The 19,724-nt window shown below is 33.3% G+C and overlaps 3 protein-coding genes and 1 long non-coding RNA gene across 8 annotated transcripts; 1 reads left to right on the top strand and 3 right to left on the bottom strand.

The window, feature by feature from the left end:
• Nucleotides 1-3,816: 3,816 nt before the first annotated feature.
• LOC104713477 (FCS-Like Zinc finger 6) lies at nucleotides 3,817-5,381 on the bottom strand. Its single transcript, XM_010430605.2, has 2 exons — nucleotides 4,717-5,381; nucleotides 3,817-4,280 (listed from the first exon to the last, which is right to left on the bottom strand). Exons 1-2 carry the CDS (start codon nucleotides 5,046-5,048, stop codon nucleotides 4,124-4,126), a joined length of 489 nt encoding a protein of 162 aa, XP_010428907.1. The 5' UTR covers nucleotides 5,049-5,381; the 3' UTR covers nucleotides 3,817-4,123.
• A 3,492-nt stretch (nucleotides 5,382-8,873) lies between these two features.
• LOC104713476 (uncharacterized) lies at nucleotides 8,874-11,950 on the bottom strand. Of its 2 annotated transcripts, none has more exons than XR_015567026.1 (10): nucleotides 11,467-11,950; nucleotides 11,062-11,390; nucleotides 10,742-10,880; nucleotides 10,451-10,572; nucleotides 10,136-10,339; nucleotides 9,978-10,037; nucleotides 9,729-9,874; nucleotides 9,532-9,650; nucleotides 9,221-9,439; nucleotides 8,874-9,131 (listed from the first exon to the last, which is right to left on the bottom strand). XR_015567026.1 is itself a non-coding variant. In XM_010430604.3 (10 exons), the coding sequence occupies exons 1-10, from the start codon at nucleotides 11,636-11,638 to the stop codon at nucleotides 8,934-8,936; spliced, it is 1,701 nt and encodes a 566-aa protein (XP_010428906.2). In that variant the 5' UTR covers nucleotides 11,639-11,902; the 3' UTR covers nucleotides 8,874-8,933. The 2 variants fall into 2 exon arrangements, 1 of the variants encoding a protein (XP_010428906.2); XM_010430604.3 differs by having other exon boundaries at nucleotides 9,729-9,867; nucleotides 11,467-11,902.
• A 242-nt stretch (nucleotides 11,951-12,192) lies between these two features.
• On the bottom strand, nucleotides 12,193-17,609 carry LOC104713475 (sulfate transporter 1.2). 3 transcript variants are annotated; one of them, XM_087467332.1, is made up of 13 exons: nucleotides 16,962-17,609; nucleotides 15,132-15,470; nucleotides 14,992-15,040; nucleotides 14,694-14,901; nucleotides 14,430-14,604; nucleotides 14,290-14,355; nucleotides 14,068-14,181; nucleotides 13,847-13,963; nucleotides 13,345-13,758; nucleotides 13,075-13,265; nucleotides 12,893-12,978; nucleotides 12,707-12,783; nucleotides 12,193-12,597 (listed from the first exon to the last, which is right to left on the bottom strand). In XM_087467332.1, exons 2-13 carry the CDS (start codon nucleotides 15,456-15,458, stop codon nucleotides 12,454-12,456), a joined length of 1,968 nt encoding a protein of 655 aa, XP_087323458.1. In that variant the 5' UTR covers nucleotides 15,459-15,470; nucleotides 16,962-17,609; the 3' UTR covers nucleotides 12,193-12,453. The 3 variants fall into 3 exon arrangements, with proteins under 3 accessions (XP_087323458.1, XP_010428905.1, XP_010428902.1); XM_010430603.3 differs by lacking the exon at nucleotides 16,962-17,609 and adding an exon at nucleotides 15,561-15,692; XM_010430600.3 differs by lacking the exon at nucleotides 16,962-17,609 and adding an exon at nucleotides 15,561-15,692 and having other exon boundaries at nucleotides 12,707-12,978.
• On the top strand, nucleotides 12,490-17,966 carry LOC147939236 (uncharacterized). 2 transcript variants are annotated; one of them, XR_015566990.1, is made up of 2 exons: nucleotides 12,490-12,630; nucleotides 17,553-17,966. It is a non-coding gene; the product is annotated as an uncharacterized LOC147939236 (long non-coding RNA). The 2 variants fall into 2 exon arrangements; XR_015566989.1 differs by having other exon boundaries at nucleotides 12,496-12,630; nucleotides 17,534-17,966.
• Nucleotides 17,967-19,724: the final 1,758 nt, after the last annotated feature.

Genomic DNA, 19,724 nt, shown 5'->3' with positions numbered 1-19,724 from the left:
TCGCAGGCGGCAGTTCGTCTCTAAAGACAAACTATAAGACGAATATATCCTTTTATATACATACGTATTCAAACCATTCTAGTGCTTTGTGTGGTTGTAAAAATAAATAGAGTTCATATTTTAGTTATTATACAGAAAAAAATGTGAGGGACTTTTATACCTAAAGCAAGTGGGGAGAGGCATGAAAGTATAATATCTAAATCAAATCAAGAATCAAAATAATTGAGATACCAATTGAGTATGTTTTTGTTTTATGTATACTCTTAATATATATATATAAAACATACGTGAGATTATTGTTAAAGTCCAATTTAAGAATTAAATGAACAATTTAGAAAGCTATATATGATTCGGACCCTCCCATGAGCTGTTCCCACTTGTCTTTGCTTAATTTGGATGGAAACAATTCGATCCGTAATTCATAAAACGGGCCGACACTACCTGTGATAGATCTAAATAAATAATGTATGAAAAGATCATAACCAAAAAAATTTTAAATCAAAAGTTTCACATAAAGGCGAAAATAACATGCGTGAGTGTTATTTTAGTGTCTTGTCGTAATACAAACGGAAAGATATTAACTTTGATTAAGTTAATATCATCAAAGTTCGACGACGGTAATAATTAACTCCTAAGCACTAACGCCAATTAATAAAATACAGCTTTAGCCTTTCTCAAGTGTACTTAACCTTGTTTTATATCATTAAACCCTATATACAGTATTAGACTCGAAGTAAAAAAGGATCAATGACATTTATTGTACAACTGCTGGATTAGGGAAATTAAAATAATGGATGGCATATTTGCACGTGTACTCCTAATATTCTTATCCCCACACTTACAAATTTTTTTAAAGAATATTAGAATTGTAGAACCATTGAGTAACGGGACAACTTCTTATTTCGTGTCCCCTCCTAAAAAACAAAAACCACTTACATTAACACACATATACATAGCACAAACTCTATTTTATTTAGTAGCCAGCGCCTTATTCGAGCTGTTAGCTCAGACATTTCTTTAGTCATATGATCATTTTGTGAAAATATGCATTCTTGTGTTAACTCTACCTTTTGGAATCTCAGATCAGAAACAAAAATCTTATATAGAAGTTAAATCTTGTATCACAATGGATACATGTAACGTATAATAATGAATCATTTGTGCAGGTTATTGGATTTAAACTATCTCAACTTGTCATTTGTTTTCGGCTTATTCATAAAGTAATTTCAAATTAATAGATAAAGAGCATGCTATTATTTTTTACAAATTCTTACCATCTCCTTTGGTCAAGAAAGATGCCAACAATCTATTTTTTATGGATATTTTGGACTTGTTTAAATAGAGATTTGTGTAGTTTTAAAAAACACTAATTATACAGCTTTTGTTTCGTAAAACAATGATTAAGGAGCGTGAATGCTAGGTTGGAGAGATCAAAGAGACGTTGGAATTCAGATAGTTGGCCAAATTTGATGCTGACACATGCCAATTTGGCCAAGTGGTAGACTATTCTATTACTCACCTCTTGTACGTTAAAATGTTAAATATCAACTTGCTACGACAAAATTTATTCACAAAGCAATCTATATGTGTGATACAAAAAATCCATCCATACCATACGGACATTTTCTGTTTTAACACTTTCATACAAAATACTCCTATAAAGATTTTTTTCTCATGGTAAAATAAAAACAAAACATCAGACTGTGGACTTTCATTTATATTATTCTTTTGCTGCTTAATACTTGCTTAGATACTTGTATAATGTTTTATTTAGTAAGTACAACAAAGTGTAAAAGGGTTTGTGTTAATCATCTTGTTAGAAATGAAAACGAACTACTTTCCAAAAGTTTGTATTTTTTTTTTAAAAAAGGTTATGAAACAAATGGGAAACACAGACAAAAAAAAATTGTCATTAGGAATCTGTCAAAACTGTAACGAACTTTAAAGACAACAAAGAAAAAAAAGAAGAGAATCTATTAAATTTTTCCATTGGGTGGATACTGGGACCATGCTGATTAGGCATGAGATTCCTGACTCGATCAGCATCGTATTTTTAGTTAACTTTTGTCTATTTATATTTATATTTACATTACATATGATAAACATATACTGATATACATATACGAACACCTTATATGCATATATCATCATATGGATACATGCATGTGTGATACATTTTGTGTATAAAAAGTACATAAAGGCAACAGCCAGTACAAACTTATACATCAACTTTAGTTGACCTAGATTGAAAATTTGGAATTAATTCTCCACTAGAATAAACGTTATTCATTCCAGGTTTAATGTTTGAATTTTTTTTTAGGAAAAAAGATGGCTAGCTACATGAAGTATCGGAGAATGCATGGTCACACATGCCAAGTATAATATTGTATCATCAACTACACGAAGTATATGTATTGCATGACCACATGCATGAACTATATGACGTTATGTAGTTAACACCATAGACATACAATCCGGTACACCGGTCGAATGATTCCGGCAAAGACCGACATTGACTCCGGCGTTGACCAACATTGACCAAAAAAAAATTGTATTTTAATATTTTCTATTAAAAAACAAAATAATAAATTATTATATTAAATTATATATGGGCTTTCATGATTAGAAAACACATTCTATTCAATATCTAATTATTTCTATATCTCTAATGTATTCATTCTTATAATTAGTTACTTTTATTTTTGAAGCTAAACTAATAGTTAAATAAAATTATTAATAATTATTTTCAAGAAATATATATATATATATATAACATATGTAATTATTAATTATTTTATATATATAAATCTCTGATCATCATATTATTTAAAATTTTAAATACTACAAGAATCAATAAAATCAAATTCAACTATTTTCATTAGAAAATAATATGCAAAAGATTTGAGTATATGACTCTTTACTTTAAAATTTGCATGGTAAAGAGTATACAAAATTTTAGATACTCTTTGGTATAAAAAAAATTTACATACTCCTAATAACATGTAAACAATAACAAAAAAATTAACACTATTTACTTTTAATAGATAAAATATAATGATACATAATTATTTTCAATATATAATATAAGGGCATTTGAAAAAATCCTCTTATTCTATATCCTTTTGCAAACATATCCTAAAATCAAGATAAAATCTATTAATATCTTGAAAATAATTATTAATTATTTTTATTTAACTATTATTTTAGCTTTAAAAAAAATAATTAATTATAAGAATAAATACATTAGAGATACCTAAGATATTTAGATATTGAATAGAATGTTTTCTAATCATGAAAATTCATAAATAATTTAATATAGTAATTTATTATTTTGTTTTTTCATAGAAAAAAAATTAAAATACAATTTTTTTTGGTCAATGTTGGTCAACGCCGGAGTCAACGTCGGTCTTAGTCGGAATTATTCGACCGGTGTACCGGATTATATGTCTATGGTGTTAACCACATAACGTCATATAGTTCATGCATGTAGTCATGCAATACATATATTTCGTGTAGTTGAGGATACAATATTATACTTGGCATGTGTGACCATGTATTCTCCAATACTTCGTGTAGTTAGTCATCTTTTTTCCTTTTTTTTATATATTTTAAAGAGTATATGTATATGTTTATTACGCTGCCTTTGTATTTCTTAAAACAAGAAATATTTCTTCGTAATCTCCGATGATATAAAACCTATGATACAAAAATATTACAGCTACTATCTTCAATCTCGTTTTGTTTTTATCGTTGATTCTAAAATATCTTGCTCCAATCTCCTAAAATGAAACCTCGCCCACATAAATTCACAGCAAATATGTAATCTTAAATTTTTTGTCATTAAGTACTTAATAAAAGACAAGTCTCTCACATACATTTGATTTTTATTTCAAATAGATCAAAACTTGTAAAATTTGAACCCTCGAAAATCATCTAATTCAAACCACAACACGAGGGTGATTAACACGGTTAATCACAGTTAAGTAACGCATATATAATGCTTTATGTATGTAATCACCCATCATAATCATATACAAACACATAGCATATATATATATAATACCACACATATAATAGAATTTTATATATATATATATATATATATATATATGAAAATGGGGGATTACACTGCGGCTGCAGCTCTCCCTTTGCCAGGCTTCGCTCTCGCTGGGGCTGCCACGGCCGGTTCTTTCACTGGCGCCGATTTACCCTTCTCTTTCCTCTCATCTTGTGCCATTTGCTCTTGCCTGCACTCTGAGCTACAAAAAGCCTTATCTCCCCTGCCATTTTTAGTCACACACAATTTATTATCATTAATACTCCAATTAAAAACAACATATTAAGTAATTATCATAATTCATTCACATAAGGGATATGTCATTGGAAGCTACTTAGTAAATGATCCCAGTGCACAAAGTGCATTTGCACCATGTCACAATATTTTGGAAAAAAATATAAGGTTTTTAGGTTCTTCAATGTTTCATATTTTGACAGAAAAACCCCAAAATACTGAAAATCTACAAACAAGACCTGTAAATTAGGAAAAAAAAAAAATTTGGCACAAGGTGCAAGAAAAGTTTGAGCCGGCCCTGATTAAATCATAAATATATCAATGTAATTAAGTATAACGTCACGTAAGCAAAATTTACTATTACTACAATCAAAAGTTATGTTATGAAATTTTACAACAGTCAAGATTTGAGAATATATATATACCTATACATGTAGATGTCACGGCCAGGAACAAGAAGACGTTCGCAAAGTGAGCAAGATCTTAAGAAATGTCCAGCGTCGGTGAAATCTCCCGAGTGTCTCCTGAGGTTACCTCTAGGTGAGACCATAGATAAGAGTCGTTGATCTAAGAACCCACGGTTTTGATCAGCGGCTGCTGTTACGTGTTGACCGTTGGAGACGTAAGGTCCTGTTATAACAGGTGGATTCTGTTGATCTGATGTCTCTGATTCGCTTGGAAGGTTGAGATCGAACTTTATCTCTGATAGACTTGTGGTTCTGTTAATCGGTGGTCGTTGTCTCTTTCCAAGCAACATCGTATATTACTTTTTGTTGTGTGTGTCGTGTGTTCTGTTTCTTGGAGCTCTGGACAGAGCAAATCTTGAGAGAAAAAGAGAGAGAGAGAGAGGGAAGAAGAGGAGGGGGAGTGAGGAAGGAGAAGAGCAGGGAAGATAAAGAAGAAACCATAAACTGAGGACTCAATCTAGACCGTTGATTTATCTCATCTTTGTTTTTGTTTTCGTCACGATCATGCCACGTCATGATTCTGATTTTTTAAAAGAACATTTTGCATTAAACTCTGTTTGTACTTTCTAATAATGTAATGTAAAATCATAGAATTCGTGATAATTAGTAGTCGAGCTTGGTTAAAAAAATACATTCGCTGTGTAGATTAGTTTCGAAATGTTTCTGTCCAAATCTCATATTGTAATGATATTTTATGTTGTATTTTTGTTTTGGTAGACAAATCTAAAGCCTATGACTAAAAAACAAATCTAGAAAGAAAAAAAAGAAGTAGTTAAGTTTTTACATAAGCAACTGACTTCTTTAAATAACTTTAATACTATTTCTAAGCATTGATTAGTTTCGATTAAAGACAACAGAGATCTACAATATTGCTAATTTCTAACTAGATTGTTTAACTTGAAAAATCATCGTATTCACTATTCCTCAAAAGTTACAGTTTCTTTCACAGTTACAAAAAAATTCACAAAAAATCATTCCAGAAGGGCCCGTTTAGGGGCCCAACTGGACCCACGAAAATAACAATAATTAACTTTCCACATCATACGATAGTTGCCCCCCAAGAATTATTTGTCGATTTCAAACCCAGTCACTTTCTTCCAAGAAAGTAAAGTCCAAAAAAATATAACAATAATAATTTCAAGAAATAACAAAAAAAAAAAAAATCATTTTCAAATTCTAAAATATATAAAATAAAAAAAAATTTGACATGAAAGAAAAATATAGCTGAAAATTTTGAAAAGGAAATGTAGTTATTTGGTTTGGTTCCTAACGTCTGGGCTACCAAAGAAATGGACCACTTTCTCTTGTGACAACAATGTTTTTAATTTCAATTTGGCCTTTGCAATTTTATAGAGCCTTTCTCTCGTTTCTCCACTTCACATCTCTCCCATCAGATTTCAACATTTTTTTTTTTTTACCTTACTTTTTAATGTATGACGATTTAATGCCAAAACAATTAAGAGTATTCATGGGTTCCTTAAAAAAGAAAAATATGTGTGATCGAAAATCACAACAAAAGCTTATGGTGATTGGTGCATTGTGACCTCTTTACACATTAAAATTAGAGACAAAACATAGTGGCACATTGTACCACAATGGTCGGTCTCAACATCGTAGGTCTCCATGAGATTTTTCCCATCCTCAATGGTGTTTTTTTCTTCTTCCAAGGTAAATCATAAAACAAAAGTTAAACCTAATTCATTAAATTGGCTATAGAATGTGATAAGAAAAAAAATTTAGTGGTAAATGATAGTAAAATATGAGTGACAGTGAAGATACAAAAAAAAAGTAGTAACCACGAGGTGGTGGGCTAGTGGTTCTAGCTTCTTGGAAGAGTGCCATATTGGTCCAAGCCAGAGATCGATTTTTCCAAAGCACATAATTGCTAGCTTTATCTCTTTGGCCAAATGAGTATGAATTTATTCCTTACAGCTCATTTGCAAATCTATCCTCTCTATAGGAATTAGTTTCGGATCTCTCTATAGGTCTGGGGATTTATCTGAAATTATATAAAAAAAAAAAACAGAATAGTAGTATTACTCTTTTTTTGTTGGCAACTCACTGAATGTTTACGCATTAGACATTACGCCACCAATACAATGTTATGAAATAGAGCTTCGGGATGGCAAAATATGCTAGTAAATGATGGTACGAGAAGATAATACCATACACGTTAAAAAAATTCATTTGATTGAGTGATAAGAATCGGAAAAAAACTCACGACTATGTTTGTAGATGTGTGATTCGTTACTTATATTTAGTACTAGCTGATATCCGTGCTACAGCACGAGATTATATATTTTGTTAGTTATTTTTTTTGTAATTTGTATTTTTGTAATATAGTTTTTTATTTTAATTTATTTTTTTTGTTTATATAGTACTTATTTGTATATTTGGGGTTATACAGTAAATTGGAAATCTTAATAGAGTAAGTAGTTTGTAAAATATAGTTTTTCACGGAAACAGACACACCACAATAGTAGATAGTACGTAGTTTTGTAAGAGAATAGACACTCCGCAATATCGGATAGTAGTTTTGTAAGAGGATAGACACACCCTGCTTCCATGGCTTAATTTATAGTTTGATAAAAATACATGTTTTAACGGATTTAACTCAAAAAAATTTTATATTTTAAATTTTTAAGAATTAAAATATTAATATTACTTAAATATTTTATAGACTTTAAATATATTATAATATTTTAAACTTTCGACGGAGTTCAAATATTTATAATAATTTAAACATTGTATAAAAAATTTAAATATTTATAATATCTTAAACTTTTTTTAAAAACGTAAATATATTATAATATGTTTACTTTTTATAAGTTTAAATATTTTCAAATATAGAACCAAATTAAACTGTTAAATTTGGATACTTGATAAATCAAGCTTCCTGCTCATTTGTACTCAAAACATTTTAGTCACATATTTATAGTGATTATGAACCATATTCCATAATATTTAGTCGATGTGGGATATACACCTTTTCTGTAAATTAGTTTACAACTTTACATATATATAATTTATGCGTTTTTAATTCTTTCTATTTATACTACTCACAATTAATTACTAAAATTTTGTTAAGGAAATATTATAATATCGGAAATCAAGCAATTTAGTCAGATTTGGTAACTTGAATATTCGTTTTTAAAGATTTTAACTGAATCACTAAATATTCCTTTTAAAAGATTATCTGTTAAGATCAATCTCGGTAATTAAGGAAATATCCGAATTTTTGGTAATTAAAATTTATGGTTTTCATTTAAATACCTTAAAGGAAAATGAAATCAAAGTGTTTGCCTATAATGAATAACTCTGTTTGGGATCTTAAATAACTAATCTTGAATGAAATAATATATTGGATCCGAAAAATATTATTCTGGAGTACAAACAGATCCGCGGATTTTTTTCCTTCTGTAGTCGGATATGTAAGGATCCGCGTCCCGACCCGGCAATTTTTTAAATAATCGACCGAGGGTATTTTTGTTATTTAATGAAATCAAAACTATAGGTTAATTAGATTAAATTTTGTGATTCTCTAATCATTTTTAATGAAAAACCTATCAAAACCAAGTCATGGTCCATTTTTACTCTAGAGAGTACTTCTGCTTTAATCGTATAGATACAAGTACGACCGATTGATGAAAAAAATTTGTGTCTATTTTTTTTCGGTTTGTTTTGAAATGAGAAATGACAAGCTGACGTGGAGTTTGGTGGTAATATTAGATGATTTGGTATGATTGAGAGGACAAGTGGACACAGGTGAGTCAAAAAAGTGAAGAAGAGACGTTTAAAATTTTAATTTAGTTTTCTTAGACTCTCCCTCTCTGATTGGTTCGTGTGTTTTGGACACAATAGCAAAAAGTATATTATTAATTACTAGTCTACAGTAGTAACCAAACACAATTGGTCCCAATTTCCCCAAATTTCAATTTCTGAGGTTGATAGCGGGCCCTTTCTTTTTCACTAGTGGGCTTCAACATCTGGTCCACTTTCTTCATTATTAATTTTTATTTTATTTTTTGGGTCTGGTATGTTCTTTTCCATTAATATTCCCCCTTTTTCATTATTATTTTTTTGACTAATGTTTTCTTGTTAGTGAAACGAGAGGGTTAATAAGCATAACTTTGATTTCTTTGGGGGATGTTTTGATTAAGTAACAACGGTTGATTTTATTTACCGATACAAAATTTAGCAAAGATGGAGGATAAGACTTCTTCAGAGACATCTTCTCCACTGATCTGAGCAAGAGCCAAAGCAGCTTCTCTCAGCTCGATCGTCCAGAAATCTATCGGAAGATGCTCTTCTTCGATCGCTTCTCTCAGCCTCACTAGCGCTTCTTTCGTCCGCACCAGTTGCTCGCATTGTCTCTGCATAAAACACAAAAAAATAAAGGGGGGATATAAATGTAACATTCAAAAGTTAATGGACAGAAACAGAATTTTAGAGGTAGACAGACCTGATTCACGGTCCACTGATGTCCTCCACTGGGGACACGATCAAGTCCAAGAATCTCCAATATTGCATCTTCAAGCTCTTCAATTCCTTGACCAGTAACTGCAGATGTCAAGACAGACTTATGGAATACTTCTTCTTCCTTTTTTCTCTGATCTTCTAGTAGTTGATCACAACAATCAGGAGGAGCACAATCTATTTTGTTCATCACCAGAATCATAGGCTGTTTCAAGTGCAAGAGACCCCAAAAAAAGTCATAAATTGAGTCTACTAGTGGGGAAGAAAAAGAAAAGAAAAGGTGAATATCTAGTTTACCTTATCAGATTGAATCTTATGTAGAAGCTCAGTGTCTTCTTCAGTCCAGCCTTCCACAGCACTCACCGCCATGATTATTACATCAGCAACCTTAGCAGCTGTTTCTGATCTTTCAACTCCTGCAAAAAGTTTTCAATATCTCTCTCAAGATCTGAGCTTTGGCAAAGATTCCCCTCGTATTCTTATTATATACTGACCTATTTTTTCGACAATGTCATTGGTTTCTCTGATACCAGCAGTGTCAAGAAGTGTGATAGGCACACCACGGATTGTAACATTAGCCTCCACAACGTCTCGAGTTGTTCCCGCAACTTCTGTAACAATGGCTCTCTCACTCTGCACGCTAAATTTAAAGCACCAGTGGAAATGTGACTCTATTTGAATAAACATACCGCAACTTTCAGTTTTTACAATGAAAGAAAAACAAAGATCATTCTGTTCCATACTTTGCTCCAAGCGTTTAGAAGACTTGATTTTCCGACATTGGGACGCCCAACAATAGCTATCTGCAACGTTTCAGTAAGAAAGATATACAAAATATGAAATACCATACACTTAAAAAGCTTCACACATGTACAAGACACATATTTTTCTTAAAATTTACCTGCAACCCGCTTCGAAGAAGCTTGTCATAGTTTGCTGTATCTAATGCACTTTCTACGTCTTCAGACATGCTGTTTATTTTGTTAATTACTGAGTTTGTATCCAATGGCGGCATTTCGTCCTCAAAGTCTAAACGAGCTTCAATTTCAGTGAGGAGTTCAATGCATTGTGCTCTTAATGATTTCACCAAAGATGAAAACCCTCCCTAAAGACAAAGAATAGAGAAGAACTTGGGAAGTCATTAACAATTATCTTAGGCAAAGCCTCGTTAAGCTATCATATATCATTAATCATAAAAGAATCACAAAATGCATGCCTGAATCCCTTCCAAAGCAGCATCTGCAGCAGCAGAAGACTTGGCCGAAATCAGTTTTTCGACATTTTCAGCTTGCGATAGGTCCAAACGGCCATTTAGAAAGGCACGCAATGTAAACTCTCCTGAATTCAGCAAAACATCAGAATCTATAAGTAAAACTCACAGAGGTGAGTCGAACATTGATTAAAGAACCTGATTCTACTAATCTTATAGCTAAAGCCCTCAGATTAAGTTACACATAACTGAAGAAACTCAATGACCAAATCTACAGAAAGAATTCGAGTATCTGACCTGGTTCTGCTAACCGTGCTCCAGCTTCAACACATGTCCTCAGAACACGCCGCAGACAAACTTCGCTCCCGTGACACTGGAGCTCAACTACATCTTCTCGAGTGTATGACCGAGGAGCCAACATAGGCACAGCTAAAACCTAACAAGCAGCCACACTTCAATGATCAAAACACTTGCAAATCTCTAACTAATCTAACCAAACGTGTACAATAGTAAAAAACTAGCAATGACAAATAAAATTCAAATGCTTTCCCCGACTGAAGACTAAACAGAGAAGTGTGACTGTGAAGTAGCCAAATTAGAGAACTTTTCAATTCTACCTCGTCAACAACATTGCCACTTGAATCAACAACAACTCCATATTCCACGAAATGACTCGTGGGCCGCCATAAACCCGAATCCGAATCAGAGTCATCCTTCTTCCTCCTTTTCTTAGCAGAACGAAAGACTCTTCTTGCAACTTCCACAGCCTTAGGACCTGACAACCTCACGATTCCCACAGCACCAGGTGGTCCACCGATGGGGGTTACGATCGCCACAATTGTACTTGAGCTCTGAAACCGATCGACGTTATTAAACACATCATCGTCTAACTTCCCCTGAAGACCCACCACACGCTCATCTCCTTTAAACACTAGAGAATTGTCCTCTGCATAAACCCATATTAGGAATAGGATTGAGATCAAATTAGAAACCTACGGAATCGTTTTCAATGGTCCCTTTACCTGATAACGCAGCGCGAGGTTTAAGAAGAGAGGTTTTAGGAGACGATGAGAATAAGAGAAAGCATAGATTTTTAGAGACGGGTCTTGAGATTCTTCCGCCTCGTGTTATAATCGGCGAAACTTGTCGAAGAAGGTGAACGCTGACGGAGCGGAAGGAGAGGAGACTCAACATTGACACTACTGCAACCAACCTAAGCTCACGGATAACGCCGGCGGCGGCAACGACTACAACAACAAAAAGAGACAAAATCAAAACGACAGCGTTTTTCGTAATTTTTCACAACTGAGATGGGTTTTCGTGATTCAACATGGTTTGGGCCTTTGACATATAAAGGCCCAACAGATATAATAATTAAAAAACAAAACGTAGCGTTTGGTTTGTGAAGTATCTGTAAGACTGTAACCAGTGTCTTAAAATGAATCTGGCTTTGTTTTTGGTTCAGATTCATATCTCCAAACAAAATATTCGCCAACCAATCTAATTGACTTATTTTGTTTGTTTATTTATTTATATATAGATAATGAATTTAAATACGGCTAAGGATACTAGGATAAGGATAAGATCATTTTTTAATATTCCATGCATTATAAATTCCAACTTGTCACATTATTGAGTTCCCATTTGATTTAACCAAATTATTCCCAGATAAAATAATATCCACGTTGGACATCCTAATCATAGTTGTTAATTACAATTTGGGGGTTTTAAACTGATTAGATAGAAAATTTTCAATTTACAAAACTTTATTAAGAAAAAGTACAGTAGTTGAACAACAAGACGCTATGGGGACCCAGAGGTCAACTTTACACTTGACCCCTTATCTTCTAATACGATAGAAGAATCATAAACAAAAGGGTCCAAAGACCAAAATTACAATTGAAAGCAAGAGTCACTTTCTTTACTCTACTGTACAACACTTAGAGAGAGCGTCTCCCTCTTCTTCTTCGTCATTATCTTCATTTTCGTCTTCTTCTTTCTTGTAAATTTTATACCTCCTCGGAGAGTTTTGGACAGCAAGCATCAACGGCGTCAGCTACCGTCAGATAGATATTGTCTTCTCCTAACATGTCGGCAAAGTGTGACAAGTGTAGCTTGCCTATCACCAACGGTCCAGGATTCGCCAGAATCAACTGTTGGTTATCACAAACACACAGAATCATCAGGTAACTGTTCTTTAACTAATTCACTTTGATTGCTATAGATGATATAATCTCTAGATTCATGTCTGTTTATATGTACCTGAATGTCTCTTTTTTGGAGAGACTTGTACAAGTCTTCTAAGGCATGGATACCACTTGTATCGATGTCCGTAACAGCTGAAAAAATAATGGTGTACCCGTTCATCTTTGTTTATATATAAGAAAATAAATATATTGATACTAATTAAAAAGGGGTTAGTTAATATAGGAGTAAAGTTTAACTTACGTGACATTTCGATGATGAGAAACTGAATCCTGGGTAGGCTTGTTGCCTTTACCTTTTCTTCTTCCTCATGTAGCCATCTCTGGATCCTGTATATATTACAAGGGTTTCCGAATTAGTATTCTTGTGAACCAAGTAACAGTTCTTGGTTAAGATTAAACTTTTGTTTAAGGTTTTTTTTTTACCTTTCTCTAACGTAATTTGAGTTGGAGAAGTAGATGGCTGAGTCAACACGAATAGTAAGAACCCCTGGAACCATAGTGGCTTCAGGGTACTGTTGAATATTTCTGTAAACCGAAGTTCTTGGAATATTTCCGAGAACTGCAGTTCTAGGTCTTGTTACTTGCAAAAGGATCTTAGCAAACGAGATAGAGACCTGTCCACAAACAAACAGCAAATTAACAACAACATAATCATCATATATAGAGGGTTTCGTTTTCTTGAGATGTACGTACCGCAATGAGAAGTCCGATCTCAACGGAAACAAAGATGACGCCAAAGAAAGCTCCCATACAAGCGATGAAATCGAGCTTATCGACCTTGAAGATCAAAATAGCAGCTGGGATATCGATCAAAGGAATCACGGCGTTGATGATGATAGCTGCGAGGATGGCGTTTGGAGTGTACTTAAAGAGAGGAGTGAGGAAGAGCAATGTCAAGAGAACGACGATTGACATTATGATGTTCGAAACCGCTGTTTGACATCCAGCCATGAAATTGACAGCTGATCTTGAGAACGATCCAGTAGCAACGTAGCAAGAAGACATCGATCCTACAACGTTCATCATGCCTAATGCTACCATCTCTTTGTTACCGTCGATTTGGTAGTCTTTCATCGCAGCAAAGGTTCTTCCAATCGCTACAGCTTCCTGTCAAAACAGTTTTGAAATATTCGATGAGGAAAATTTCGCTTATGGATTTGAAAGATTGAAGTCTGAGTCATTGGTTTGGACTTACTGTTAAAGCGACCATGCCACAGACTACACCGATGCGGATGCCCTTAGCAAGGTTATCACCGGAGAAGTAGATGAGATGGAAAGAGGAAGGGTTGATTCCTTTGTCAAGGTGTTTCACCTTCATTCATCAAAAAAGGAGACATATGTATTTAAGTATTGACACAATGTTGAATAGTTTGAGGCGCAAGTAACTACTTAAAGTAGGTTAGGTTGAGATCTTACGATTTGGACTCCTTGTTTGTCTGCTCGGGTTATGTAGACAAAGAAGGTAGAAATGATAACTGATATCAATGGCGCAATCGCTGGCACCCAAAACAGTTTCTTGCTCTTCTTCCCCTGTTTCAGCATTAGGTCAAGAGAGATCAGAATCAGATCGAAACAATAAAAATGAATTAATTAAACTATTCGATGTTTTTTGTTTTTATAGATATATATATATCTTACAATGAATTTAGAGGTGAGCAGGAAGGTCAAGAACGATGCACCAATGAGTATAGTCTGCCAATTCCACTGCAGAGCCCAAATGATACAAATTAGTGAAAGGATTTACAAAGATTAGATAAAAGCAGAAGAAGGATTCTTACGCCGTGATGAGCCGAGCTGAAAACGGAGTCAAGAACAGCAATGATATCGGTTTTCTTGGTGAATTTCTTGATCCCGAGGAAGCCTTTAAGCTGCTGGAGAGCGATGGTGATGGCCGCGCCACCCATGAAGCCCACCACAGCCGCGTGTGATAGGAAATCGATCAAGAACCCTAACCTGAGAGTAGTAAAGAAGAAGATGAACATTTTAAGAGCCTTTTTCTATCGTCAAATAAGAAAGATAGGGATAAAGAGATCAATTTTTACCTGAAGAATCCAAGGGCTGCTTCGGTGATACCGGCGAAAAACGTGGCAGTGAAGGCAAGGCGGAGATATTCATCAGGACTTGTGTTTGGATCAATCTCAGCTCGTAGCAAAGTGCCTATCAATAGAGAAACCACAGCAACGGGTCCAATTGCTATATCCCTCGAACTCCCCATGCAAGCATACACCAATGGAGGAACGAAACTCGAATCTGTAAAAATCAAGATCAACACCATATTTAATTTTATCCCCTGTTTTTCAAATGAGGTCAAGTGTGATTAATTAAAGATCAAGAACTTACATAAACCGTATTTAGGATCAAGATTAGCCAACTTAGCGTATCCAATATCCTGTAATCACCATGGAATATAAGCAACAAAGCAAGTGTATAGATAACTTGTGATACAAGTAGTAGTGATACTTGAGTTTAGGGTTTTTCACCTGAGGAATGCAGAGACTTGCGATGGTTAAACCAGCGATGAGATCGCCACGAAACTTCTTGAGATTGTAGCTACGTCCCCAATCAAAGACCGGGAAGACGGACTGGAGACCGAGCATGAACTGCTTAGACCTAGGCTGATCCTTAAAATCCCTAAGAGGATCGTCGTGGAAGAAAGTTTCTTTGAATGTGTACATGAAATCCTTGAACATGTTTGGCTTCGGTGGGATCCCAACCTTATGCCGGGTGGGAGAAGATTTGATCGGAAGATTTCCACCGTCCGTAGCCGGACTTAGATCTCCGTCCACAGGGTGAGCTCTCGACGACATAGCTAGGTTTCTCTGCAAACAGAACAAGAGATTTTAGTTAAGTTAGTTTTGTTAAGTTTTTGAGATGATATCAATAGTGTGAATGGAGTAATGGAATCGAACCAGGAGAAATGATAGATAGCTGGAAACGTGACTAAAGTGGATATTTTGGGTTGAAAGGTGACTTTTAAGTGTGATTTTAGAGCAACATTGATGAACCCTTATTTATAAGGAAAATACTATGTGAGATTAGTTTTTTTTTTTATTTAATTAAATGACAAGAGAGTGTCATCGTATATAATTGATGAATCTGGATTACTAAGAGACCAAGTACATTACGAAAATTGAAAAGTCTAACTAATAGATTTCGATTTTATATTTGGCTTGATCGACATTAAATTAAAACAAACCAAGTCAATGGTTTTTTTGTGTTTTGTGTGCAAAACTGAAAACAATCTCAATTCAGTGATCTCGTTTACTTTCTGCCATTAGGAATAGGAGAGATCGTTGACTTGAATAGCCACGTGGCAGATAGTGAGATTTTAAAGAAATTATATATGGTTAATGCCAACACACACTTATCCTTAAATAAATGACGAAAATATAACGTTACTTTCAGTTTTCAATTGTACTTTAAATTTAGATTAACTCGAAAACAAACCCTAACTAATTACAATAGTATTTGATCCCCGAAATTTCTCATCTTTTTTGCTTCAACATAGATTTTAGAAACAAAACCTTAAAAAAAAACATAGAAAACAGACCTATACTGAACAGAAATTTAGGAAAAAGACCTAAAGAAACTACATATGGGACCTAATTCATATATATGTACTATATTGGTGATTCTGATTGGTTCTCAAAGTATGTATAGATGTTATTTAAATTGGTGCATATGTATAGGTTAGTTAATATAATGCATTAAAATCACTCAGTTTCCTGACAAAAGCTTTAATTTGTGCAAGTTGATGAACGGTGGCTGGATTAATTTCAACAACATAGCCGCTATCGTTTTTCAACCAAAATTTTCCAAAGTAATTTTTAGATATCAACTTAAGTTTTCTCATATTCGTCTCACTGATTTTTTTAATTCTTAAAAATAAAATAAAAAAACCTTTTGGTACAAGTTTAGGTTTGGAGACAAAGTGAACACCACATGTTTTGAGTTCTGTTGACCTTGTAATGCAGACAAGTATGGATGATTGATAATGAGTTAACTAATTATACCTCATCGAAATCCGAAGAAACAATCTAATTGTAAACTTCCTGCACCAGACGATACCTTCTACATATTTATCCTACTTCTATGCATTATTGTATACAGCCAATAAACTACATACAAAAAACAATTGAAAAAAAGAATCAAAACTATGATTAACCTTTCACCAGAATAAAAAAAAAACTATGGCATATAAATGCACGTGTATTATTTGTATTAAACTAAAATTAGGTAGTGGGGATATAGTAACTACTAATATGAGATGCATAACCATTGATAGTTGGAAGGTGAAAACCACCACTAACCTGGAAAAAGAAGCAGAAGAAGAATTCGATCTGTCTCTCTTTTTTCTTTTTCTTATAGCCCTTTTTGCTCCAAAGATCTTTTCACGTGATAGATTTATTAATTTGTTAAAAGCGAAAAGGGATTTTTCAGAAAGTAGGGAAAAGAACTAAAAAGAGATTTAAGAATTGAAGAAAAAGTACACGAGAGAGACACAGTTACAACCTCCCCTTTTTTAGATTTTGGAATCGCCAGATTGTTTCACTATTCTTTTCTAACTTAAAAAACCTGAATGATGTCCAGGTTCACTGAATCACTCTCTCTCAAATTATCAAAAATACAAAACCCTAATTAATATTCAGAAAGAAAATAAAAAAAGAGATAAACATTTCCTGAGAAATTAGATTTTGCTTGAGGAACAGGGGGACAAAAAAAATAGAAGAAAAAGTATTTTACAAAAGTGAGGAGAACAAAAAAAAAAAATCTGGGAATTTATAAATTTGATTATTTAAACGAAATTAAAATTAAAATTAAAATTACAAAAGATAAATATCGTAATTGTCAAATATTTTTCTTCGAAAAAATAAAAATATAGGAGGTGATGATAATGACAGAAGTTATGGAAACTACAAAGCAAGAAGATCGAAGCGGTTCAGATCACTTGTTATTACGAAAGCGCCACTGGCTCCAAATCTAGAAAAAAAAAGAAAGCGAAAAGGTCAAAAGAAAGGAACCGATTTTTTGGGGGGCTAGAGTTGACCTTGAATCTGGACTAAAGTGCGGCTTCGTTCGTCCTTACCACATTAGCCATTGACTACGTATTCGTCACGCGCTAGATATAGTGCTTTGCTGGCTACGAGCTATTGGTTCTCCATGTTGGTTCACGGCCAGCCACACACACTAGTTTCTTTTTTATATTTTTTATTCGTCAACTATCTTTCTGTGTAATAGACGTACTGATTTTTCTAAACAACTGTTTCGATTTGTATACGTTATCATTAAACCTAATAACCTATATTATACGCACGCACGATTGAAGAAGGTAACAAATGATTTGTTGTACTATCACAATATCACAACTCACAAGCGTAACCTTGTGATTAATATATGCTTCATGGGCCAAGTTGAGATGAGAAACCAAAGTACCAAGAAAAAAAAAACATCATGGGATGTAGCCATGTGAAACCAAGTGTTTTAGATAATAATAATGTCAACTGTTTTAGGACCTCATGCATGACTCATATGTTCTTGAAATCGATCTTATACCTGTCGTTGAAGGTAAACTAATTTATCATAATCTTTAGCATCGCAAATTTGAGTACTCGTGTTCTTCCTCTGACGGTATAAATCATTAAGTTTATAGCAATTTTGCATCCCTATATATTTTCATATGTTATGCGATATCATCATATTTGGATTTTTTTTTTTCTTTCGTTAAACTGCGGAAGTTCAGACCTTTGGCTCATAATTTCATTTGATACCCAAAACCAGTTTTTACACCATTCCGATATAAAGAATGTATTTCCATCACAAAAAGAGATATTGAAACCGAAGAACGTACAAATAGATCAACCCCATTATATATACTACTACTATCAGTAGGTCATCCTCCCTTTCATATTCATATCTTTGAAGTTTAAAGTAACTCATGCTTAGATCATATATATGTCACCAGTCGCATAAAATTACTATAACTTTTTTTTTAAAACTACTAGAACATTAATGTTCTACTATATAACATCCTACTATGATTAAGAATTGTGACAATCATGTTAGAAATTGTGAATAAAAAATCGGTACTTTGCCGACCAGAAAAAATAAATCGATCGGTTATCTTCTTATATTCGGGGGACATATATAATCAACTAGAATTATCTTCTTATTGATAGAAGAACAAATCTGCAATATTTAAATTTTCAGGTGCCGCCCAAAAAAGGTTAAAATATTTACCAAGTCAACCGTTCAGAAAAATATAGTTGTACATGAATTGTAATCAATTATATGCATTTACTATTAGTCACGATGACAAAAACAATATTATGTTCGTATGAGTATGTATGTTAGCTTTGCTTAAAAAAAGAAAAAAAAAAAGAGTATGCATGTAACTATGTATGTTAGCTTGGTTGGTTAGAACTCTCTTATATAAACAAAACATTTATAAGTTTTGGTTTGTATAAGCTATTAAGGATATTCGTAAAATAATATTAATTGGTCGATATCAACTACCAAGTAATGCATCATTTGCACGTAAATTATTAGAATAGACACTACAACATCTTTAGTTAACATAAATAATATTATTTACAATAATTGCAAGTTGCAAACTAGGATTTTTAAAATACCCTTTTCCAATACTACTTTTCAAAAATGTCATTTTTAAAAATTAAAAATGCTACTTAAAAATTTGATATTAATTTAAATATATGTGTAAACTTATTCAAATATACAGTCTCCGAATAGTGTTGGGGGAAACAACGCTAAGTTACGCTGTGGAATAAAGTTTCACCCTAACTTATGTGAACCTATGAGAAAAATATAATAATTTTGGTAGCAAAAACTTTAAAGCGTAAAATAAACGAGACACAGAATTATACGTGGAAAACCTCCCCAATGCGAGGAGTAAAAACCACGGGACCGTAGTCCAGTCAAAATTCTACTATCACCAATGTATTTGAGTACAACCACGTCTTCTCCAGAGACTAAGGTTACAAATAGCAATCTCAATTAAAAAACAACACTAGAGAGAGCACACAAAAGGCTAAAAATATGCAATTCCAACAACCCTA

The sequence above is a fragment of the Camelina sativa genome, chromosome 9 (genome assembly GCF_030686135.1).
Source record: "Camelina sativa cultivar CO46 ecotype springtype chromosome 9, ASM3068613v1".
NCBI lineage: Eukaryota > Viridiplantae > Streptophyta > Magnoliopsida > Brassicales > Brassicaceae > Camelina > Camelina sativa.
The sequence above is the reverse complement of the archived record's forward strand: the minus strand, read 5'-3'. Positions and strand labels throughout refer to the sequence as shown.

Excerpts from the sequence above, each read along its gene's own strand:
- LOC104713475 (XM_010430600.3), bottom strand. The coding sequence starts at position 15,458 with ATGTCGTCGAGAGCTCACCCTGTGGACGGAGATCTAAGTCCGGCTACG. Across the intron at positions 12,979-13,074 it reads TCAAATTACGTTAGAGAAAG|GATCCAGAGATGGCTACATG; the intron begins GTAAAAAAAAAA and ends TAATATATACAG. Across the intron at positions 12,598-12,706 it reads TCCAAAAAAGAGACATTCAG|TTGATTCTGGCGAATCCTGG; the intron begins GTACATATAAAC and ends GATAACCAACAG.
- LOC104713476 (XM_010430604.3), bottom strand. The coding sequence starts at position 11,638 with ATGTTGAGTCTCCTCTCCTTCCGCTCCGTCAGCGTTCACCTTCTTCGA. Across the intron at positions 10,881-11,061 it reads GTGGCAATGTTGTTGACGAG|GTTTTAGCTGTGCCTATGTT; the intron begins GTAGAATTGAAA and ends GCTGCTTGTTAG. Across the intron at positions 10,038-10,135 it reads TTCTTCGAAGCGGGTTGCAG|ATAGCTATTGTTGGGCGTCC; the intron begins GTAAATTTTAAG and ends GAAACGTTGCAG.
- LOC104713477 (XM_010430605.2), bottom strand. The coding sequence starts at position 5,048 with ATGTTGCTTGGAAAGAGACAACGACCACCGATTAACAGAACCACAAGT. Across the intron at positions 4,281-4,716 it reads CGTGACATCTACATGTATAG|GGGAGATAAGGCTTTTTGTA; the intron begins GTATATATATAT and ends TAAAAATGGCAG.